Source organism: Meriones unguiculatus, chromosome 3, assembly GCF_030254825.1.
Source record: "Meriones unguiculatus strain TT.TT164.6M chromosome 3, Bangor_MerUng_6.1, whole genome shotgun sequence".
Lineage (NCBI taxonomy): Eukaryota > Metazoa > Chordata > Mammalia > Rodentia > Muridae > Meriones > Meriones unguiculatus.
The window spans coordinates 12,757,411-12,782,088 of record NC_083351.1 but is presented as its reverse complement, the minus strand read 5'-3'; the positions used below and the strand labels follow the sequence as shown (position 1 = coordinate 12,782,088).

Sequence of the window (24,678 nt, the reverse complement as noted above, 5' to 3'; positions counted from 1 at the left end):
GGTCCCTTCAGCCCTGACGGCTCCCGAGTCCTGAGCGCTCCACCGAGGACCCCGCGAGCCGGTTCCTCTCTATGGCTCAGCGGAGGGAGGGGCTTGGAGCCCAGTGCATGCCGGGCTAGCGGCGGGCGGTGCTTGGGCTTCAATCATGGTGGCCGCTGTGGTGTCCTGCTTCTGGCTCTGGGCTTTGCTGCTAGTCCCTGCGGCCGCGGTCTACGAAGACCAAGTGGGCAAGTTTGACTGGTGCGTACGGGTGACGCTTCTCCAAGAAGTAGGTGTCTGCTTTCCCAGCATCTGTCTCCCTCCTGCTATCAGGGTGGAGAGTGCCATGGAGCAGGACATGATAAGGGGATGTGCTGGTGTGAACCAGCAATTTGTCTTTTTTCCGTGATGACTTTGCCCTGATGTTCCCCTGCACTCGTCCTCAGGAGACAGCAGTATGTGGGGAAGCTCAAGTTTGCCTCCTTGGACTTTCCCCCTGGATCCAAGAAGTTGGTTGTGGCCACAGAGAAGAATGTGATTGCAGCGTTAAATTCTCGGACGGGAGATATCTGTGAGTGAGCTGTGGAGACTGGAGGCTTCAGGGAGGGAAGCTAACTGCAGTGAATTTGAGCAACCTGTGGCTTTTTTTCTTTTTTGTCTTTTCTAGTCTTGTTATCTTTCAATGTGCATGTTTGTGTAGCTGGCCTTTGTAATTTATTCCCTCAATCCTAAAGGCCCTTAACTAAGTTAACAGTGCAAAAGCTACATTCCGTCCTTTTTTTTTTTTTTTTTTTTTTTGCAGTAAAGGCTTGGATGACTGCCCTGGAGTTATCCCTGCTGCTAGGATTGTGTCTAGGAACCTAGTTTGCGAAAAGAGACTTTCTAAACTGTTTTCTTATGAATTAGGTGGATTTTGTTAATCTTACTGTTGTTTCTTCATATGCTTGATGGAGAGGTAGTGGGCTGGAGGGGCAGAGAGCCCAGATGGGGAAAGCAATGTGTCTTGAGCCCCTCCTCCCTTACTATCCAGTGACTGGGTCTAGGTCATCGCAGTTAGTGGTACTCTTTGTCTCCTGATTAAAGTTGGCTAATGCTGTACAAGTGATGCTGTCAGTCCCTTCCTGGTCTTGTTGGGTCACAGTCACTCACAGCAATGTCTGTCTTTCTCAGTGTGGCGGCATGTTGACAAGGGCACAGCAGAAGGGGCTGTGGATGTCATGTTGGTCCACGGACAAGGTAAGCAGAGGCCCACCCTGGTCTCCACTGTGGGGTCAGCCCCATCTCCTGTTTTTTGGTACTTTGCTTTGTATGGGGTGTGATGGAGAAAGGAGAAGGGGTGCTTCTGAAAGTGAAGGACAGGTACCTGCTTAAACCTGTTTGTATCCATAAGCCAGAGGTGGGGTCATGACACATAGTCCTTAGGAGGCAGCAGAGCCAGTTTGTGAAGTGCCAGTGGTCTTTGTCTCTTCCAGATGCAATCACTGTATCCAATGGAGGGCGCATCATGCGTTCTTGGGAGACTAACATCGGGGGCCTGAACTGGGAGATAACTCTGGACACTGGCAGGTAGGGAAGAAGTGGCGCTTCACTGTGGCAGAGTGCAGTGATCTGCAAGGACCACAACTGAGCCATTGGCCTTTGCCTTTCCTCCCTCAGGGACCATTGAAGAGACAACACAGCAGATGCCCGTCCTTTAAAATGTTTTTCTCTTATGTGTATGAGTGTTTTGCTGGCTTGTAGGTCTGTGGACTACATGAGCGCAGTCCCTCTGGAGGCCAGAAGAGGGTGTCGGATCCCCTAGGACTGGATTACCAGCCGCCTGTGAGCCACCATGTGGGTGCTGGGAATTGAACCCAGGTACTCTGGAAGAATAGCCAATGATTTTAACCACTGAGCCATCTCTCTGACCCTCGATTTTTTTTTTTTTTAAAGACAGGATCTGTCTACATAACCTTGGCTGTGCTGGAAATAGGTAGACCAGGCTGGCCTTAAACCCAAAGAGATCCTTCTTCCTTTACCTCCTGAATGCTAGAATTTGTGTGCCACCACACCCAGCTCAGATGCCCATTCTTGATTTGCTTGTTACAGCACATGTGTGTATTCACTGAGTAGATGAGATTGGCGGAGGAGAATTTATAAACTATTTTCTATGAATTAGGTGGAGTTGTTAGTTGGCCACCTCTTAGATGCACAGCTCTGTACTGGACCTGTTTATTCTGTTCTTACCATAACGTGAGCTTTACATGCCATGTGCTAGGTGGAAGGACATAATACAAAGCTTTCCATGTCTCTTCTGTTTGTTTGCTTTGAGTTGGTCTTCTGTATCCCAGACTACCATCAAAGTAGCTATGTAGATGAGGCTGAGCTTGAACTTTTGAAAGAATTCTTGTTTATTGTCATCATGTGCTTGAGTGCGTGCGTCATAAGGGTGGTGTGTGCGGAGGAGAGTGCACGCCTCATGATGTAGACTTTAGTGAACAACTTTGTGGAGTCTGTTCTCTCTTTCTACCTTTTTTTTTTTTTTAAAGATTTATTTATTAGAATACATTTACATTCTGCCTACACACCAGATCTCACTGTAGATGGTTATGAGCCACCATGTGGTTGCTGGGAATTGAACTCGGGACCTCTGGAAAAATAGCGAGTGTTCTTAACCTCTGAGCCAGCTCTCCAGCCCTCTCTTCTGGGGATTGAACTTGGGTCATCAGCCCTGCTCAGCAAGTGCCTTTATCTGCCAAGCCATCTTGACAGTCCTGATTGTTTAGTATCTGACACTCCTGTCTCTGCCTTGTAAAGGCTGGGATCCAGAGAAATACCAACATGCTTGAAACTCCGTGTTTCAGTTGTCTGTCGGAGAACAGCCTGGACCGCTGCCTAATCTTCGCTAACCCTGGTCTGTGGACTTGTTGGCTTTAGCTTATGCGTCTTACCATGGCAGCTCACTTGATTAGCACTTAGTGGACCCCGGGCGATGAGAACACTGAGCGTGAGACAGCTCTGTCATCAAGCTCATGCCCGGCTGTGGACACAGTTAAAGCCAACATTGATAGCATTGCCTATTAGGTGCATGCTAGAGGCTTGGCCTGAATCCTGTGAAATCTCACGGAAAGAAAGATGTAACCTGGAGGAGATTTGGGGACTGTAGGGCAGTGTGCCTAAATGATTGCAAGGCAGAGTCTCAAGTTGGCAGATCCAAGATCAGGCAGAGCCAGCATTGGGATCCAGGGTTTTCTGACCCAGCAAACATCAGCAAGCCGCAGCGGTTAGGGGACCAGCACTTTAGCTGAAGGCCCTCACCCACCTCTGTGCTCAGTTTCCAGGCACTTGGGCTGGTGGGCCTACAGGAGTCAGTGAGGTACATTGCAGTTCTGAAGAAGACCACTCTCACCCTGTATCACCTCTCCAGCGGGCACCTGAAGTGGGTGGAACATCTTCCAGAAAGGTAAGGCTGTCTTCCAAGTGATGATTACCTCGTTCCAATCCCTACAACACACTATGACCTTTAGTGTGCTTGGCCAGGTGCCTGCCTGTTGGCATAACATGGTAGTAGTATATTCCTGCCTGTGGGCCTGAGTGGTAAGTCCGTGGCTACACGCTTGGAGTGTACTTGGGAGGGTGGAGAAAACTCGTAGTGGGGCAGTAGAGCCGCCACACAGGGAGGTGCTCTTGCACATGCACAGTGCTCTGAGCCTGTCAGCTGCATTTTCACAACAGGCTTTCGTCGTGGTAAGAGTTGGAAATACAGGGAGGGGCTGAGAGGGACTCAGAGTGGTTTCCAGAGGTCTTGGGGTTTGGAGCATGAAAGAACAGGGTAGGTAGCAGATCAAGCAAGGGTTGGCTTCAGCCATTTGCGACCATTTCCAAAACCGTTAGGGTAGGATCAGAAGTTAAATTGCTAAAGTTAGGGCTGGAGATAAGGCCCAGTGGCAAGGAGCCTACCCTACCTGTATGCACAGGCCTTTGGTTCTTTTCTAGTTTTTTGAGGCAGGGTTTCTCTGTATCTCTAGCTGTCTGGCTGTCCTGGAACTCATTCTGTAGACCAGGCTGGCCTCGAACTCACAGAGATCCCTCTGCCTCCCAAGTGCTAAGATGAAAGGCATGCAGCACCACTGCCTGGCTTTTGTTTGATTCTTAGCCTTACTAAAAAAGGGTTAAAGTCCTAGCTGAGCATGATGGTGCATGAGTATACTCATGTGCAAACCCCCCCCCCATACATATGCACCCTTAACTTTAGGGGGTGGCCAAGACAGGAGGATAACAACTTAAAGGCCAGTTTGAGCTACATAATGAGATCTTGGTTTGTTTTTGTTTTTGTTGTTTTGTTTTAAAAAGAAAGAGAGCAAAGCAAAAAAAGGTCAATATCCTAGAGGGCTAAGAACAAAACGCCCACGTCTGGCCCACCTGATGGGGCCTACAGGGGAACTGCAGTGTGGTTGGCCTTCACAGCCTTACTCAGCGAGCGGGTATGGTGCCCCGTACACATGGAGGCACACTGCACCTGTCACTGAGGAAAAGCTGGCAATGTGGTTTATACATGTGATGTCAGTTTGGAAATGATAAATTCAAATTAAAGAGAAAAGCAAGGCCGGGGGTGGGGCTGGATAGAAGAGCACTTGCCTAGTATTTATGAGGCCCTGGGTTTGATCCCCAGCACCTCAAAGAGCCTAAAAGCTAAGGCTGTGTGAGTCAAACAAAGTCTATTTGGGGGTTTTCAGCTCGTGACATCTCACTAGGAAGTGGCTGCTTAGTTTTGGAAGTCCCTGGGCAAGCTCAAGTCTAAGGGCTAAGCTGGTGGCCCCGCCCTCTCTTCCGTCTCTTAGTGACAGCATCCACTACCAGATGGTATATTCCTACGGCTCCGGGGTGGTGTGGGCCCTTGGCATCGTTCCTTTCAGCCATGTGAACATCGTCAAGTTTAACGTGGAGGATGGAGAGATCGTTCAGCAGGTACAGAAGGCATCTGGCTTCTCACGGGTGGGAGATGCCTTCTCTGCGTGGGGGTCCTAGGAAGTTGGCAGGGCAGCTCTAACAGCAGTTCCTAATGCTGCTGTCTGTTGCTACCGGCTTGTCCTCAGCATGTGTTTAAAGCACTTTGCTAATACATGGTGCTCTTTTGGGCTGACCACTTACTGTTACCCGGTGCATTTTCCCAGTGACCCCCCCCCAAAGAATCCTGAGTACTTCAGTTTTTGGAGGTTGATGGAGCTGGGTAAGAACAGGAAGAGCCTCTTTGGAATCAGCCGTGTTTGTTTGTTTGCTTTTAAGACAGGGTCCTATATAGCTCTGGCTCTCCTGGGGCTCACTCTGTAGACCAGGCTGGCTTCAAACTCACATATATCTATCTTCCTGCTTCTGCCTCCTGGGAGTAATGGTGTGTGCCACCACAATCAGGCAGTCATGCATTTATTGCTTGGGCCTTTGTGGGATTACAGCAGCGATTGTGGTCTGAGAGGGACCATGATGGTCTTCATGAGTCTGTTGTAAAATCTCTCCACAGGTCAGGGTTTGGACTCCCTGGCTACAGCATCTCACTGGGTCCTGTGGTGTGGTAGATGAGGCTGTCCTGGTATGCGCTGACCCCAGCTCACATTCCCTCCACACTCTGGCCCTGGAGACGGAGTGGGAACTGCGGCAGATCCCCCTGCAGGTGAGAGGCTGCTCTCCTGGTCTAGGGTGTCACCTGTAGGGTGTATGAGGCCTGGCATGATTGCCTAGGGGTAAGCAGTGTTTCCCTAAGTGGTTGTTGCTGCTTTCCTGAGCTGTGACAGCCTTGAGGAGAGGGTAGGTCTGGCTGACCTGTTGTCAGGGGGTACAGGCCGTGGCCTCTTTTGGGGACCCTGATATGAGCTTCTGGAACTATCTGTCCTAGTTTGGTACTGCTCTCTGGGAAAACAGGGCAGGTAGTTCTGGTCTTGATGGTCTGGAAGGGCTTAAGCTTCTCACCTTTCTTCTTGCCTTCCCTAGTCTGACTTAGAATTTGGAAGTGGATTCCAGCCCCAAGTTCTGCCCACACAGCCCAGCCCAGTGGCTCCTTCTCGGGCCCAGTTCTTTCTGCAGTTGTCCCCGGACCACTATGCTCTGCTGCACTACCACCACGGTGCTGTGACTCTGCTAAAAAACTTCCCGCAGGTAAGTGCAGGCGTTACAGTTGCTAGGACCAGAAAGGTCTTCCAGGACCTTAGGTAAGAACCTGCACACATTGGCCTCAAATCCCACTGTGTGAGAGCCGTTATCTCACTTTCCTTACAGGCCACTCTCGTCAGCTTTGCCACCACCGGGGAGAAGACAGTGGCTGCAATCATGACCTGTCGCACTGAAGTGGTGAGTACCATGAGTCACAGCTAGCACGTGGGCTTACTTGTCTTTGTTGGAAGTCAGGGTACATTGACATGTTTACAGGTTTGGGAGGCCGCAGAGAGATGAGTTCTCTTCTCATCTCTACAGCTTTCCACATAGTCTTCCTCAGGAGGAATGGGATCCCAAAGTGGCTACCCTGCCCTTTCCCGAGACTGTTCCGGGTTCATAGGCTTGTCCGGGTAGGGCATGAGAAGTAAGGTTTGCCTTCTCACAGAAGTTTCTGGGGAAGTAACCCTTTAGCTTACTATTCTCCCATCTTGTTTCTCTAGCAAAAACCTGGCAGTGCTGGAGATGGGTCTGCGGCGAGCCTTCCTGAGACTTCTAGTACACAGGTAGGGTGTGGCCTTGGGTGGTGTGGCAGAGCTGGGAACATGGAGGCCACCTAAGAAAGCTAAGGTCAGCTGAGGCTAGCAGGTCCCCTTGAGTTCTCAGCTTCAGGTAGGGTCCAAGTCCTGTCAGTTAGATGGTGTGTCTTATTCCTTCTTATGCCAAGACGAGGAAGGAGACTCCTGGGATCATCCTCCTTAATTCCTTCTCTGAGCCTCAGCTTCCCCATTCCGATGAGCTCTCCAGAGCTGGTAGAGCCTGGTGACATTCTTCTGCAGAGCTCTGTGTGGCAGTGAGGGGTTCTGGCAGGTCTTGGTTATAGCCTCATTTCCTAAGTTTTTCCTTTCGTTCTTCATCCACAGTCACAGTAATCTGGGAACTCTCTGCTTCTCTGTACACACTGGCTCCTTCTGAGATGGGCATGGTGGTTTATATACTCGTTCCCTTCTCAGACACACAGAAGATGTACACACCTGCCTTTCTTTTTTTTTTTTTTTTGTCTTTCTCTGTGTAGCCCTGGCTCTCCTGGAACTCACTCTGTAGACCAGGCTGACCTCAAACTCAGAGATCTTCCTGCCTCTGCCTCCCAAGTCCTGGGATTAAAGCTGTGTACCACCACTGCCCAGCTTTGGTTTCCTTCTTAGATGCACACTGGTTATTTACTCAGCAGCCTTGTTTCTGCTGTAGGATTTAACTCTGTTTACTTTCTTACTTTCCTATGCATACATTTCCCTTCTGGCCTAGTCTCTTCTCTAGAGTATTTGAACTGTGTTTAGACACACTTTAGGGGACTTTAATGTTGACCCATGTGTGCACCTTTAGGACCCTTTGGCTTGCTTCAACCAGACATACACCATTAACCTGTACTTAGTGGAGACAGGTCGGCGGCTGCTAGACACTGCCATCTCCTTCAGCCTGGAGCAGAAGGGCACTCGCCCTGAGCGGGTAAGTGACAGCCTTAGCTTTCACACTCTGTTCTGTGGGTCTCATGTCTTTGGGGCTGGCCCACAGCTGTGGCCCTAGCTCTCTGAACAAGGCTCCTAGTTCCTCCAGAGCCTCTGTCTGATGCTGGTATTGCTATTGTTTTAGATTTTTTATTTTAGGTGTATGAGTGTTTTGCTTGCATGTATGTATTATGTGCACCATATGGGTACATGGAACATTTGATTCCCTGGGACTGGAGTTACAGATGGTTGTGAGCTGCTATGCAGATGCTGGGAGTTGAACCTGGACCCTCTGTAAGAGCAGCAAGCGCTCTGACTCCTAGCCCCATTGCTGTTGTTTTGTCCAGCTGTTGGTGTGTGTGAGGCCGTGCACTTAGCTTTTTGTTTATGCCTTAATCCATAGGGCATCTCAGCCATCATGTGGACTGGTTGTTACTGACCTGGTGTGTGAATGTGACCGTTGCCCAGGGCATTTTGAACCATGGAGCTAGTAAGGCATGTTGCTGGGGTTCAGACTCCAGACTGACTTCCTAGATGTACTAATAGTCTTACCATGTCATTCTGGTCCTTGAATTGTGTCTCTCAGCTTCTGGGATGGGGCTCTTTATTTCTAAAGTGAAAATTCCTGGCCTGGCCTCTTGCTCACCTCATGAGGCCCAACTGGGGCATGAAGGGATGATAGTCCCATCAAATACTTGCTGCCCTTCATGGACAGATGAGAAAGAGCCTCAGCTCGTTGCTGCGTTGGCTCTAAAGAATGTGTGCTTTCTGGCTGATGTCCAGATGATCACTGTATTGAGTAGACATGCCATGCCCCTGGACCTCTGCCGACTCCCAACCCTTTGAATCGTGGGGTCTGGTGCCTTGGAGCCAATCGTCTTCTTACTGTCTGGCTTCTAGCTGTATATCCAGGTGTTCTTGAAGAAGGATGACTCGGTGGGCTACCGGGCGTTGGTACAGACACAGGACCACTTGCTGCTGTTTCTGCAGCAGCTAGGTAAGGGTCCCATACAGCCATTGGTGTTTTTGCCTGCTTTGAATTTCAGTCATGTGTGGTATAGGTGGGTGGGGGTTATACACAGGTTTGGAAAAGGTTCAAGCAGAGTGTACTCAGAATTTTCTCAGTTCCTTAGGGGCCTGAAGTGAGATACAGAAGCTTCCTCACTTGTCTATTGACCCCAGCCCTGTGAGGTCTTTCGCATGAGACTTGAACTCTGAGCTACCTCTAAGAGGCTCCCTAGGGCTAGGGAGCCAGGCTAAGCTTTTACACATTGGTTTCCTGTAGCTGGGAAGGTGGTGTTGTGGAGCCGAGAGGAGTCCCTGGCAGAAGTGGTGTGCTTGGAGATGGTGGACCTCCCTCTGACTGGGGCACAGGCTGAACTGGAAGGAGAATTTGGCAAGAAGGCAGGTATGAACCCAGGGAGGCTGTTCCAGGGAGGGTTAGGTGGGTTTATGGACCTCCCTGGGCCCTGGCTTCTGTGCTCTGCCTGAGGTTCTGGAGGAGTCGTGTGGCCAGTTTTCATTGCATCAGCTGCCCTGTGGTTTATGTAGCCACACTTTTGCTGAGTCCCTCAAGTGAATGATCCTGAGGCAAAAATACCTTAACTTTGTATAGTTGTAGGTGTCATTGCTAGGGTACCTAAAGTTACCAGGCTCCGTGTCAAACACTTTCACCCATTGTCTTGAATGCAACATCCACATGTGTTTAAACATGACTGGAAATAGCCTGGAGTCCTCTGAGTCAGCAATAGTTTCATCAATGGTCATCTGATGAACTTGACTCATTGCTCTCCAGTCCATTCCTACCATCCCCACCCCATCCATTCATTTAGTTACCTAGTAGGCTGCTGTTGAGGGTATCTTCTAGGTCAGGTACACTGCTAGGTGTTGTGTATTTTCTTAAGCTGAGAATTAATTTGACTTTACTGTCTGTTTCTGCTGCTGGACCCAGCGATACAAGGTAAATCTTACTTTTTGCTGCCTGTTATGCCTTGTTTGCCCACATGGCCAGCATTTGGTCAATTGCTTCTCTGACTTGCATCAGTAAGACACACACCATGTATGAGTGGACTGCTCTGCTTGTGGCTTGCCTCTGCCTCTCCTTGAGTTGAGGTTGGTGAAAAAGAGATGAGCAAAGATTATTCTCTTAATGTGCACTTCCCATGTACCAGCACTGGTACCCAAGTGGATGTCATATGATCTGTTCTCTGTAACAGGCCTCTGAGTTACATGCCATTTAATAGATGAGGGAACAAAGGCCGAAAGGTTAAGCACATTTCTCAGGGTCATACAGCAGTAGTGACTAGAGCTAGGATTTTAATTCAGGCCTGTCAGACTCCCGAGACCCTCCTTTAACCCTGTATCATGCTCTAAAGGAGGTCACTTTCAGGGAGATGCTTCACCAGTGTAGTCAGGAGTAAGGGAGAATATTGACCTTAGGAATAGATTGCAGGAAGGGATGCTGGGAGCAGGTTAACGAAGTGGAATGAAATAGTGGGAGATGGAAGCACCGTTCATGCACATACATGCTCCCACTGCACCCAAGACCCATACTTCTGGTTTGGTTGTGGCACCCAGATGCCTTCTCCTGGTCACGCCAGCATGGCTGCATCCTGCATGGCTGATTCTTACCTTTTAGTCTCCTCTTACAAGATAGTAGTAGGCGAAGTCCTTTGAGCCAGGGAAGGAGGTTTTAGAAGCTGCATGGCTGTTCCAGAGTGTGGGACTGCTGCATTGTACACAGACTGTCCTTTGAATTTGTTGTCTGGAGTGTGGATGACTGGAAGGTTCTACAGGAGGGGGACAGGTCCCTCCTGGGAAGCACACGCCTCCTTGCTGGACTCCTAGTCTGATGGGAGTACTTTCCTTCTTCCCTGACACCAGACGGCTTGCTGGGAATGTTCCTGAAACGCCTGTCTTCTCAGCTCATCCTGCTCCAGGCCTGGACTTCCCACCTCTGGAAAATGTTCTATGATGCTCGGAAGCCCCGAAGCCAGATTAAGAATGAGATCAACATCGACACATTGGCCAGAGATGAATTCAATCTGCAGAAGATGATGGTGATGGTAACAGCCTCAGGCAAGGTGAGCCCGTGAGCCCAAGGAAACAAAGCTCTGGCAAGTACAGGCAGCAGGCCCGCCTTGTTCCAGGTTGCAAGGGTGGAATCAGTTCTTCATTCTCTCTCTCCTCAATATTTGTCTATCTTACAGCTCTTTGGCATCGAGAGCAGCTCTGGCACCATCCTGTGGAAACAGTATCTGCCTAATGTTAAGCCAGACTCCTCCTTTAAACTGATGGTCCAGAGGACTACTGCTCACTTCCCCCACCCCCCTCAGTGCACGCTGCTGGTGAAGGACAAGGTGAGGCCAAGCACACTGACTGGAGCCACAGTGCATTGCCTTTTGCATGTCTCACAGTTGAAATTTCTCCCAAGCTTTGGGCATTCCATGGGAAGGTCTCAGGTTTGAAGCCTTGTTTCTGCCAGTTTCTGGCCTGGGTGAAGGAACCATCAACCATCCAGCTCTGATGTGGAACTGACAAGGATCCAGATCCACCTTCAGCCAGTGTGTTTCCTTTGGAGTAAGGCTATTATCCCTGGTAGCTGAGTGGTTGTTTTCTCTCTGTGAGAGGAAACAGGCCACAAAGCTATTGTGATTTCTGCATCAAGAATTTAAATGGGTCCATTCTGGCTGTGTTGAGAGGTGGGGTTTGGTAGTTCCTCTTTTGGATCCAGCAATCATGAGATTGCTGAATTATGCTTGACTTGTTTTTTTGGGGGTAGGGTCTCACTATGTAGCCCTGACTGACCTGAAACTAGACCAAAATGGCTTTGAACTTGCAGAGAGCTAAAGGTGCTGCAATTAAAGGTGTGTACCACTCCGCCTGGCCTGGTACTTGATTTTTGATTTCCTCTTTAGCATGCCCAGTTCTTAGTTAGACTTGGAGCTAGAAGCAGTCCAGCCTCTTCCCTTGTCACGTCAGCCGAGGGGACCTGTCATCTTTGGCCAAGAGTTTTTTCCCACAAAGATGGCAGAAAGCAGGGAGTTCCTCATGGTCCAGTTGATGCCTCAGTATCCCAGGCTCACCTGTGGGATGTGCACTCCTTCTGTGTTGGAATCTGACTGTGTTCTGCCTGTTGTAGGAAACAGGAATGAGCTCTCTGTTTGTCTTCAACCCCATTTTTGGCAAGTGGAGCCAGGTAGCTCCCCCAGTGCTGAAGCGCCCCATCTTGCAGTCCTTGCTTCTCCCAGTTATGGATCAGGACTATGCCAAGGTGTTGCTGTTGGTGGATGATGAGAACAAGGTACCTTGTTTTGGTGGGAGAAGGGGGTCTTCAGCGTGCAGCTGGCTATGGGGTGGGGTGTCAGGTACAGCTGGGACCAGACAGCACATGTTTATTGTCAGGCCACTCTCAGCAACAAGATGGCCTGTGAGCACCTCGGTTCATAAGGTGCATGCCACTACACCTTGTCAGGTTTTTCTTTTTCTAATTTTAATTTAAAAAATTTTTTTATTAGTTGAATTATGTGTTTGTATGTATGTGCACATTGGGTGCAGGGATATGCAGAACCCAGAAGCATCAAATCCCCCTGGAGCTGGAGTTATAGGTGGTTGTAAGACATCTCATGTAGGTACTAGAAATTGAACCTATGTCCTCTGGAAGAACAATACATGCTCTTAACCACTGAGCTAACTCTCAAGCCCCCAGCACTGAGGTTCTTAACGGCCATATTTAATCCTTAAATAGACCCAGTGATTTGTTTTATGATTTCCTGTTTTATGCTTAAAGCTTTCTTTAGTGGGCAAGCAGTAATAGCACTTGAGAAATGGAAGTCAATGTTTCTCAACTTGCCTTTAACTCTTCTGGGCCATTTGCGTCTTTCAAGGTCACAGCCTTCCCAGCTACTCGGAATGTCTTGCGACAGCTGCATGAACTTGCCCCCTCCATCTTCTTCTACTTGGTGGATGCGGAGCAGGGGCGACTCAGTGGATACCGGCTTCGGAAGGTAGGGAAGAAGCAGCTGGCAGGCCTGTGGGCTTCTCCTGTTGTGGGGCCTAATGCCAACTCAGTGGCACCCATTTGTTGATGCTGGGTAGGCAGCTGCTGTGTGGTGGACATGCCCTCAGCTGCTCAGAATTGGTGGTGTCCTACAGATCCCACAGCCCAGGAAGGATGTAACATGCCATTCTGAAGAGGGAGGCGGGAATGAGGGTTGAGTTGAGCATTTATACAAAAGTGGTGGTGTTGACCAAATTGCAACTGAACATTGCTTTGGGCTCTATTTCCAGAAATGGATCAGTTGGCTCTGAAGGGCTTTAGTCCTTGCTGGTATCCTTGCACACTGGCTCTGAAGTTCACAAAAGGCTGGCCTTGACCTCAGTAGCAGGGCTGTCTTGGGGGGAACTCTGTGTGGTTTTTGGTCACAAGAAAGTCCTTCTCTTTTGTCCTTTACTGTGTTTTGAGAAGGAAAGCGAGAACAGAGATTAGCAGCTTAGACCAGCTGCCTGGGGTTAGTGGTTGAGCTTTACTGCTTGCTAACTTTGTCATCTAGAACATACTATGTCTACAGCCCTGTTTTCATGAGGCTAGAATAAGATGATAAGGGTAGCGAGCAGGCTCAGCGGGTAAAGGCACTTACTGCCAAGCTTGATAATTTGAGTTCTAGACCTCAGACCCAAATGTTAGAAGGAGAAAACTAATGCGTACAGGTTGTTCTCTGACCTCTACATGTATACACATGCAGATAGAAGATAGATAGGTAGTAGATGATAGATAGATAGATAGATAGATAGATAGATAGATAGATAGATAGATAGATGTAAAACAAAAAAAAAGAGCATGATACTTAGCCTGAGAAACAATTGTTATGAAGTTTTATTTTTATTATTCTTTGTGTACGGGTGTTTTACGTACATGAATGCCTGGTGCCCTCCGAGGCCAGAAGAGGTTATTGGATCCCTGTGACAGCAGGTCTGACTGTTACAAGCCACTGCTGAGAAATGAACCCATGTCCTCTAGAAGAACAACTGGTGCTCTTAGCCATGGAGCCACCTTACTAGCTCTTACTGTTATTCTAATTATTTCTATATGTATATGTGAGAGCACGTGTTTAGGTGCATGTGTGTAGGTGCCTGTGCAAGCAGGAAGAGTGTGTTGAGTTCCTGGGAGCTAGAGTTACAGGCAAAACCTGATACGGGTGTTAGGAGCCAAACCTGGGTCCCCTGGAGGAGCAACCAGTGCTCTAGGTTCAAATAATGGCCCACCACTGAGCCCTCTCCAGTCCCTATTGATACAGTTTCTGTTAAAAATGTTAGAGGGGCTGGGGGAGATGACCTAGTGGTGAAGAACACTGGCTGCTCTTGCAGAAGACCTGGGTTTGTTTCCTAGCACCCATGCAGCAATTCAGCCATCTGTGAATCTAGTCCCAGGTGGCCCAACATTCTTTTCTGACCTCCCATATTGCACAAACTGCTTGCCCACTAAAGAAGGCTTTGAACATATGTGCAGGCAAAACACCCCCGTACATAAAATGAAAATAAAGGGAATAGTGAAAAACAAAACAAAAGCAAAAAACATCAGTAATATGTAAACTCATTGTCGCTGTGAAAGACTGTATTGATATAAAGTTCCCTAACAGGCGGAGCGCTGTATGTTCAGGGCCAGCCTGGACTACAGAGGAAGTTCCAGGATAGCCAGGTTATATAGAGAGACCGTGTCTGAAAAAAAAAAAAAAAATTCTCATGAACAAAATATGGCCATTCCCGTATCCTAACCTCAGCGGTTCCTGCCAGTTGTTTGCTGTGTGTTGGTAATACTGTAAGCGTAGCTGTATAGACACACGCTTCCACGTGTCTCATAAAATTTATTTCTTAGTAGGAACTGATCTGTATTTATTTGTGTTTTCACTTAATGTTTGTTCTGCTTCATTATTTTTTTCAGAAATCCTACTCATTTATTTATTTATTTATTTTGAGGCAGGATGTTGCTATGTAGTTCAGGCTGGCCTTGAACTCATGACAGTCCTCTTGTCTCAGCTTCCTGAGCTCTGGGATTAACAATTGAGCTCTATTACCAGCTTCCTGCTTTAGCATCTTTTTTTCTTTTTTCTTTTCTTTTTTTGAGACAGGGTTTCTCTGGGTAGCCTTGGCTGTCCTGGACTCGCTTTGTAGATCAGGCTGACCACGAACTCCCAGAGATCCGCCTGCCTCTAACTCTCTGAGTGCTGGGATCACAGGCGGGCACCACTGTGTCTGGCTCTTTTTTTTTTCTAAGTTAAAAAATCACATTTATTTATTCTTTATTCTTTATTTCTTCTTTCTTCTTTCTTCTTTATGCCTGTGTGTACAAGCATGAGCCCACATGCCATGGCATTCATGTGGAAGTCAGAGCACACTCTACAGGGTCATTCTCTCCTTCTATCATGTGGGTTTCAGGGATTGAACTCTGGCTGTCAGGCTTGGTGGCAAGCACCTTTACCAGCTGAGCATCTGTGAGGCCTAGTATCTTTCTTATTCTTTGTTTGAGACAAGATCTCACTGTGTAGTCCTGCTGGTCTGGAACTCGCTGTGTAGATTAGGCTATATCTTTTTTTCTTTAACTAGACAGAGACTTCCAAACTTCTTCACTAGCCTTGTTTTTTTTGTGTGTGTGTGTGTATGTGTTTGTGTGTGTATACATGTATGCTGGGGTGTAAGTGCACATGGATACATCTGTGTAATGGCAGAGGCTAGCTTTGGGTGTCCTTTCTCAGGTGCCAACCACCTTGTTGTTTTTACTCTGTGGAGTCTCTTACTGGGCTGGAGCTCACCAGGTAGGCTAGGCTGCCTGGTCAGTGAGCCTCAGGGAGCCTTCCTTCTGTCTCCACCCTCCCAGTGCTGGGATTACAAGTGCAGCCACCATGAGACCTCCTTTGCCTCAGTCTGGAAGTCAAACTCGGCAAGCACTTCACTGCCTTACCCATGCATCAGTCTGAGCCGTGTCTGTTCCTGGTCCGTGTGGCACACAGGCTGTCAGCTGTGGGATGCCTCTGACTCTCTGCTCCTGGCTAGCTCCTAATCACAGGCTCTCTTGCTCCTCCTTAGGATCTCTCTACGGAACTGAGCTGGGAGCTGACTATTCCCCCAGAAGTGCAGCGGGTCGTCAAGGTGAAAGGGAAGCGTAGCAGCGAGCACGTGCACTCCCAGGGCCGGGTGATGGGGGACCGAAGTGTTCTCTACAAGGTATGGTGCCTAGCAATGGAAGGCCAGTTTTTATTTATTAATATGTAGGTATTAGATTTAATTTTTTTTTATGAGACAGAATCTCATTATGTAGCCGTGGTTGGCCTGGAACTCACTTTGTAGACCATGTTATCCTTGAACTCACAGAGATCACCCTGCTTCTGCCTCCTTCCTGAGTGTTGGTATTAAAGTCATGTACTACCATGCCCTACTTAATATTATTATATTATTACATTATATGGAGATGGGGCATGTACAGTGGCATGTGTGTAGAGGTCAGAGGACAACTTGTGGGAAATGGCTATCCTTTAACATGTGGGTCCTGGGAATCAGACTTAGATTGACAGGAGGCTTGGTGGCAAGTGTCTTTACCTGCTGAGGCATTTCACTGGTCCAAGTAAGGCCTTAGCATTTGGAAGGTAAGTGTGAAATTCTGGTCAGGTCATATGACTCCTGTGTGTATTGATCTGCTGTCTACGTGAAGCATGTGCATATGCTATGGATGTATTCAGGGCTTCTGTCGTGCTAGGAAAAGTACTCTGCCATCCAGCTATGGGCCCAGACTCCACAAATATTTCTTCCTCTTTTGGTTGTGGACATCGCATGAGCTGTTCATCTTCTCTTAGTGCTTGCTGTGTGGTCCTCCCACTTATATGCTAGTTATATTAATAGTACAGGAATGACTACAGTCTTCTGGAGTTAAAGGTTAATGAGTCCCTCGGAAAATTCACAGAGGCAATTTGTGGGCTGCAAACTGTCTTGTAGGAGGGTGGCACACTTTTAATTCCATCACTCAGGAGGCTGAGGTGGGAGGATTGTAAATTTAAGGCCAGCTAAGATTGGCCATAGTGACACACTTGTTTCAAAAAAGGGTGATGGTGAGCTAGACGGCTCAGCAGACCAAGGCACTTGCACCTGCACTTGATCCTCAGAGCCCACCTTGGGAAGAGGGAGGAAAGATAGCTACATTACAGGTTTGAAGAGGATTAACAGACATGCTAGGCATTCACTGGCCCCAGTCCGTGGAGTATATAAAGCAAGCACTGAGCTGAGAAACCACAGAGGGAGCAGTGCTGGTTCAGCTACCAGCACCGAGCTCCATATTGGCCTCAGAACCCTAGGGCTCACAGGGGAGCCAAGCACATGACATGCTATGCTGGTTTCTAAAGCTTGTCATTGTGGTTTCTCTCCTCAGAGTCTGAACCCCAACCTGCTGGCTGTGGTGACAGAGAGCACCGATGTCCACCATGAGCGTACCTTCATTGGCATCTTCCTCATTGATGGTGTCACTGGCCGCATTATCCACTCTTCTGTACAGAAGAAGGCCAGGGGCCCTGTCCATCTCGTCCATTCAGAGAACTGGGTGGTGGTAAGGAGTCACTGCCAGGGGCACAGAGCAGCTCAGGAGGTCCCTGAGTTTGTGTCCTCCCCAGAAACAGCAGCTGCTTTGTGCTTTCTTAAGATTGCAGCCTCTGGAAGGCAGCACAAGGTCAGGCAGAGACGGGACCTGGAAGTCAGGGCTGACGGCCTGGCCTGCTGTGCTCTTTCAATTGACTGGATGTCCTTGAGCTAATCTTGTGAGCTCTGTGGTTGCACTGTGCAATAAGAATAGTCGTGGTCTCCTCCAGGCCAGCTCAGAACATTGCACTTCATAAGCACCCAGAGGTTGGCTGCTGTTACTATTACTCCAGAGAACACTGATTGTTCCTGTGTCATGGACAACTTTGGACAGACATTAGACAAAGCCATTATGGGAGTTAGTAAAATTGCAACAAGGAAGAACAGGGAGCAGCTGGGTCTTTTCCTCTGTGGTCTGCAGCTGTTGTGAATGGCATCTATAGTGTGATGTGACCTTCCCTTTCCAGTTGATCCGGCACTAAACTCAAGTCACTTCCCCTTCTGCCCACAGTACCAGTACTGGAACTCAAAGGCTCGGCGCAATGAGCTGACAGCCCTGGAACTCTACGAGGGCACTGAGCAGTACAATGCCACTGCCTTCAGCTCCCTAGACCGTCCGCAGCTGCCCCAGGTCCTCCAGCAGTCCTACATCTTCCCCTCCTCCATCAGGGCCATGGAAGCTACCATCACCGAGCGGGGCATCACCAGCCGCCACTTGCTCAGTGAGTGTCGGGAGGAGGGCTTCAGCTGAAGTGAGGATGCCCCGCTTCTGTTGGCTTAGTTCAGCTTTGCCTATGCCCATTCCTCAGTTCTCACAAACCCCTCTCTTTCTGTGGTGCATTCTTCCAGTTCAGAAACCCATCCCTAATGTCATTTGTTTTAGCTGTCATTATGTTAGCATACAATATAATGGGTTTTCCTTATACAGTCTCATATAGCTGTGTCATTATTCTTTGTTCTTATTTATGCCCTGCCTCCACACTCCCCTTCTCCTCTGCTGATCCCTTCTCTCCCTCTAAAAGAATCCCTATACTTCTGTGTAATGTCCCCACACCCCCCTAAACTTAAGTCCTTCTGCATGTGAGAGAAATTGTCTGGCTTTCTCCATCTGCCTCTTCATGTCGGTCTTGGTTGTTGTCTGAGATAGGATCTTCCATTGCCCAAGGTGGCTTCAAACTCCTAAGCTTCCTGCCTCCACCTCTTAAATGCCCAATATTCTGATTGTTTTTTTTTTTTTTTTTTGTTTTGTTTTGTTTTTAAGACAGGGCCTCTCAACAGAGCCCTGGCTGTTCTGGAACTCACTGTGTAGACCAGGCTAGCCTCAAAACCCTGAAGTCCTCTCTCTGCCTTCCAAGTGCTGGGATTCAAGGCACATCACCATGGCTGGCTCTGATGTCTTTTTTTTTTAAACTTTTTAAAAAGTTGTTTTATGTATATGGCTATTTTATGCACATCTGAGTACTACGTCTGCCTGGTGCTCGGGGAGGCCAGAAGAGGACACTGGATTCACTGGAACTGGAGTTAGAGGTAGTTGCAGGTAGTTGTGAACAACCATGTGGAAATTGAGAATTGAATCTCGGTCCTGGAAGGACACCAGTGCTCTTAACCACTGAGCTGTCTCTCCAATGCTCTCCCGTACCCCCCAACCCCATGTCATTCTTAGCACAGCCTGTGCAGACTTACGTACAAACCAGAGGGCTTATTTGGTATAGGCTAAGATTAAGACTCAGCGATAATTTAATGGGTCCTGTACCTGCTTGAGATTATTCGAGATGTCTGGCACTCTTGGCTCTGACAGGCACTGAGTGTTGCTCTTGTCAGTAGGAAGAAGCTAGCTCTGGGCATTACAGGACCTTTGATCACCATTAGGAAACTGCTGTTGCCTAATGCTTGGCCCTCTGCATTCCTGGCTGCATACAGGGCCTCAGGCCAACAGAATATGTGAAGAAACCAGTGTCTTCTAGGCACCTTCATTCAGACCCATGTGCATGTGTGTTGTTGTTTTGCTGATTCCAGTGGTTTCATTTTGTTTTTCATTGTTTAACAGGACCTTGGTGACCTGTTTTTTGTTTGTTTGTTTATTTGTTTGTTTGTTTCTTTATTTAAAACTCTTTATGGTAAACTTTTCATCCGGGATTGGGTAAATATGAACCTTCATCTCTTCTTGTACAGTTGGGCTGCCTTCTGGAGCAATCCTTTCCCTCCCCAAGGCCTTGCTGGATCCCCGGCGCCCTGAGATCCCAACAGAACAAAGCAGGTGAGAGCGATATGGGTAGAAGGCTCTGACTGTCAGGCCTTGATCCCAGTGATGGTGGTGGTGAAGCATGTCACCTAGCATGGTCTGCCATGCTAGGCCTCTGCTCTGGAGCTGGTGTTTGGGTGGGAAATGACATTAAGTAACAAGCAGAGTGCATGGTGTTCTTTACTGGTAAATGCTAAAGAGAAAGAGTCCGGGGCAGTGTGAGGATAACAGGGATGTGTGGGAGAATTTGGGGCCCTGGGAGATCCTTGGGAAAGTTGATCTGAAGGTGGTTGGTGTTGGTTCTTCCTGCATGGAAGAACTATCTGAGGGAGAATGTTCCAGGTGGAGGAAACAGCAGCAAGGCCCCGAGTCACATTTGTCGGGTCTGATGGCTGTACAACTGTTGTGTGAAGAGTGGAGATGAAGGAAGGAAAGAAGGTGACAAAGGGATAGGTTGTGTAGGGAAGGCTGGGGCGTGTTGGTTGTTCTCTGACAGTGTGAATGCTCCAGCTATCATCTCTGCCATCTCCTTCCTAGATCCTAAAGTTTTTTTTAATTAGGGATACCCAGAAGGGTGGGTGGTGGGTGTATCATTTTGTCTTGGAGTAAGAGAGGCGGTGGAGCTAGAAAAACCCTGTACCCTTTTCGAGGATGAGCTGGACTGAGGGAGGCATGAATAGGAGTTGCCAGTGGTTTGGTATGTTGGTTTGAAAATGGCCTGACTTTTCTTCTGGTGTGCAGCACTGGCCAGCTGTGTGATTTTTTTTTTTTTTTTTTTTTTTTTTTTTTTTTGAGGCAGTCCTCCTATCTCAGTTTTCTAAGTGTTGGGATTTACAGATGTACCACTCCATGCCTGGCTTGTGTTATGTGTTCTTGCCAAGTTTAGAACAATTTAGGAGTCTTTTGCTTAACCTTAATCTCTAGCCAGCCTTCCTTATTGCCCTTCACCATTTATCAGCTGCTGCATTTGTAACGCCCTAACCCAAGTAGGCCTCAAAGGAGATTCAAGGTTTGATATATGTCCTGGAACCTTTCCAGGTCCCAGGAAGGACAGCCAAGAAAGAGATCCCTTTACAGAAGCTTTTAGAGTCTTTGTTACCATCTTTGTTTTGCAGAGAGGAGAACCTGATCCCGTATTCTCCAGACGTCCAGGTCCATGCAGAGCGATTCATCAACTATAACCAGACAGTCTCTCGAATGCGAGGCATCTACACAGCACCCTCAGGCCTGGAGTCCACTTGTTTGGTGAGTGTCATTTGCAGTGATGGCCTTGTGGGGTGTGAATGCACTTCTGTGTGGGGTGTGAATGCACTCCTAGCTGAGCTTCTGTGTGGGGTGTGAGTGCCCTGTGTCCTGAGGATCAAATCTCCTTCCCAGTTATTATTCTGTCTGTCTTTCAGGTCGTGGCCTACGGTTTGGACATCTACCAAACTCGAGTTTACCCGTCCAAGCAGTTTGATGTCCTGAAAGACGACTATGACTATGTGCTAATCAGCAGTGTCCTTTTTGGCCTGGTTTTTGCCACCATGATCACAAAAAGGTTGGCACAGGTGAAACTCCTCAATCGAGCCTGGCGGTAAAATGGAAGCATCGCACCAGAGTGGAGTGTCGGGGAAACATGTCACCTAAGGAGCTGTGGCTGTGGATTGGTGGATCAGTGAAGCTGGGTTCTCATCTCACTTGAGTCTGGGCGAAGAAGATAGGCCTTCATATCGAACTGCTTTGGTAAAACAGTGCCAGCACAGTCCTTGTGGGATGGACACCCACCTCAGCGAGGATCTTAATGACTCGGATCCACTGCTCTGTTTGCTTTGTGCCCGTCCATGGATGTTCTGGGGGTTTTTGATTTTGTTTTTTCTTTTTACAGGACCTCTGGTTTTTCTCTTCTGAGGATGTTTAAATTGACTTTAGTTAGCCTTCTGTGTCTCTGGTCTTACTAGAAATTCTCTGACAACTTGCTTTCTGCCTCTTGTTTCCAAGCCTGCTGGGTCAGCTTTGCCTTGAAAGTGCACTTGGCCTGACCCTGATGGGAGTGACTGCGGGGCCATTCTTAGTTGAGGTCTGCGGACTTCTCTCTGAAGTAATGGAAGTTGAGGGGTCCATACAAAGAGTCAGGACTGATTTTATCTAAGCTTTTCAATCCATACTGCCATTTGTATGATTGGGCTACTGTTTGTTTCAGCCTATCAAAGCAAAGTACCTAATAGCATTTTGATTTTTCACCCATAGCCTATGCTTTCCCCCTGAGCTGTAGCAGGCTAAAGACTTTATTCCTTTACATTAAAAAAAAAAGATATATATATATATATAATTGGTTTTTTGAGGCAGGATTTCTCTGTGTAGCCCTGGCCATCCTGGAACTTTTTGTTAAAAAAAAAAAACCACCTTATTTATTCTTAATTTAGGTTTGTTTTGTTTTGTTTTGAGGCAGAGTTTTGCTCTGTAGCTCAGGCTGGCCTTAAACTTGCAATCCTCCTGTCCCAGCCTCCCATTTGTTGGTATTATACGTGTATGCCATCACACTTGGCAATGAGTAAGTTTTAAATCTCTGTATGGCATTAGGGTTAGAACCCTTTCCTGCCAGGCATGTTCTCTGCACTGAACTCTACATAAAAGAAGCCAAGAGGGCTGTTATTTTTCTTAAGCAGTTTAAAAATCTTACTAATTAAAAAAAAAAAAATTGGGGGGCGGGGCTGCAAGGAGGAAGGTGGGACTCACACCCAGGGCCCCATGTGTGTTAGTGCACACTCTCCTTCTATTACTACTGAGCCACAGCCCCAACACACCTAACCATCTCACTTATTTTATTTTATCTGAGTCAAGGTCTCACTGTGTAGCCCTGGCTGTCCTGGAACTAGCTATGTAGACCAGGACTGGGCTTCTGTGTGTGGTGGTGGTGGGGTATGCACTTCTGTCGGGGCTTCTGTGTGTGTGTGTGTGTGTGAGAGAGAGAGAGAGAGAGAGAGAGAGAGAGAGAGAGAGTATATGTGTTCACTCCTGTTTGGGTGTGTGTGTACTCCTGTCTGGACTTCTTTGTGGGGTGTGTGTGCACTCATAGCTGGATTGGTTTCTCTGTGGGGGGTTGTGCATGTGTACACTTCTGTCTGAGTTTCTCTGTGAAGTGTGTGGGTGCACTCCTTGTTGGACTTCTGTGTGCCACACAGAAAGAATCCTAAGTTTTACTTTGCTTGTGGACTTGGGGACTGATTGTTCGTTGAGAAGAAGGGAAAGCACTGAGTTGACCACAGCCCCTGGAATAAAGCTAATGATTAGCGGTTGTGGCCTCAGCTTTGTTTTTGTGATTTCAGAGTTTACTTTGAGGCTCCTTTTGCATTAAAAGAGGAAGAAGCAAAGCCAGATATGGAGGCAAACTCTATAATAGCAGCATTTGAGAGGTGGTGGAAGGAGGATCAGAAGTTGAAGTGCATAGTTGAAGATGACCTTCAGCTCATGCTCAGCTGAAGCTACATGAGACCTTGTCTTTTTTTTTTTTTTTTTAAAGGAGGGGGCGTGTGGAGAGATGGCACCGTAGCTAAGAGTAGCTGCCACATTTTCAGTTCAGTTCTCAGTACTCATACTGTGTGCCTCACACCACCTGTCAGTCTACCTCCAGGAGATTCCGAATCCTTTCCTGGCTCTGTGAGCATGTACACATGCGTATACATACATACATATATATTATTTTTTTAAATCAGGAAAGAAATGTAGTTATGTCCTCTAAGGCAACATGCTGACTTTCTCATGGGTCATAACCAGCTTCCTCTACTGGTAAATTGTCCAGCTGGGTTAGTGAACATCCAACATGTCCAGTGAGAGGCCCCTGTACTACTGGCTTTGTGAAAAGCAACCCGGGATAAGGCACAGGGACCCATTACGTCTTTCTGTTCTAGTTTTTGCTTTGTTACAAGGTCTCACCTTGTGAATCTGGCTGGCCTGAGTGCACAGAGCTATGTCTGGACTAAAGGCATATGCCGCTACACCCAGCCTGCCCCAGTACTGAGATGGAGGGGCTGGAATCTTCTGTAAGATGGCTAAGTGACATCTTCAGCTCTAGTCACACAGCCATGGTTTTTTGTTTTTGTTTGTTTAGATTTATTTTTATTTTAAGAGTTTTCCCTGGATCTATCTGAGTGTACTGTGTGAGAGCCTGGTGCTCATGAAGGCTAGAAGAGGATGCTGGATTCCTTAGACCTGAAGTTAGGGCTGATTGTGAGCCACCATGTGGGTCCTGGGAACTGAACTGAGTTTCCTGGAAGAACAGCCAGTACTCTTAATGGCCGAGCCAGTGTCCAGCCATTATACTGCCTGCTTTGTTTCCATAACACAGTCTGCAAGATTCTAATTTCCCCCATGTAAGTGCCAGAATCTTAGCCAGGCTCCGTGGCGCATGGCTGTAATCTCAGCACTGAGAGGCAGAGGCAGGTGGATCTTTGTGAGTTTGAGGCCAGCCTGAGTCCAGGACAGCCAAGGCAGATAAACCCTGTCTTGAAAAGCAAACAAACAAAACAAAATGCTAGAATCTTAAAGTAGCCAATGGTCAAGAAGTGACCCATCTTCATAGATTTCAAAGAATTTCATCTTTTAACCTTTGCCATTTTACCAAAGTTACTCAAAGCAGGTGATTAAAATAGCTAAGGTCTGAGTGAAATCTAAGTTTTCTCATAAGTCTTGATTTTCCTTTACTGTTTTTATTTTTTTGTTTTATTTTTGATACATTGTCTCTCTATGTAGCCCTGTGTAGACCAAGCTGGCCTTGAACTCACAAAGTTCATCCTGCCTCTGCCTTCTGAGTAGTGAGATTAAAGGTGTGGACCTTTATGTTTATTTTTATTTTATATTTATATGTGTACACCATATATATGTCTGGTGCCCAAGGATCCAGGAGAGGCCACCAGATCCCGGGAACTGGAATTAAAGACTGTTGGAGCTGTCATGTGTGTGCTAGGAACTGAACCTGGGTCTTCTGCAAGAGCAGCTTGCACTTTCAACACCTGAGCTATCCCCCAAGTTCCTCCCCCTCAATTTTAGGCAACCACCCCACCCCCTTTGATTAGCTCATGTATTTTCTGTAGATGAGGACTTGAGTTACTTAAGTTTAAGTTACAGCCAAGATATTGGTCACTGGCAGGGGTCAGGAGGCTCTGTGGGCTGGAAATGGTTTTCTCACATGGGTGTCGGACTTGCATGGGCCTTTGGGTGTGGGACTCCTAC

General features: G+C 47.8%; 1 protein-coding gene across 2 annotated transcripts; it reads left to right on the top strand.

Annotated features, from left to right (window-relative positions):
• Positions 1-95: 95 nt before the first annotated feature.
• Positions 96-22,744, top strand: Emc1 (ER membrane protein complex subunit 1). Of its 2 annotated transcripts, XM_021626895.2 has the most exons (24): positions 96-240; positions 426-550; positions 1,150-1,215; positions 1,452-1,545; positions 3,293-3,421; positions 4,800-4,926; positions 5,477-5,626; positions 5,944-6,108; positions 6,229-6,300; positions 6,606-6,668; positions 7,486-7,608; positions 8,508-8,604; positions 8,893-9,015; positions 9,559-9,567; positions 10,491-10,690; positions 10,817-10,966; positions 11,749-11,910; positions 12,494-12,613; positions 15,690-15,827; positions 17,023-17,196; positions 17,737-17,947; positions 19,398-19,482; positions 20,583-20,712; positions 20,868-22,744. In XM_021626895.2, exons 1-24 carry the CDS (start codon positions 146-148, stop codon positions 21,045-21,047), a joined length of 2,988 nt encoding a protein of 995 aa, XP_021482570.1. In that variant the 5' UTR covers positions 96-145; the 3' UTR covers positions 21,048-22,744. The 2 variants fall into 2 exon arrangements, with proteins under 2 accessions (XP_021482570.1, XP_021482627.1); XM_021626952.2 differs by lacking the exon at positions 9,559-9,567.
• The last annotated feature ends 1,934 nt before the right edge of the window (positions 22,745-24,678 follow it).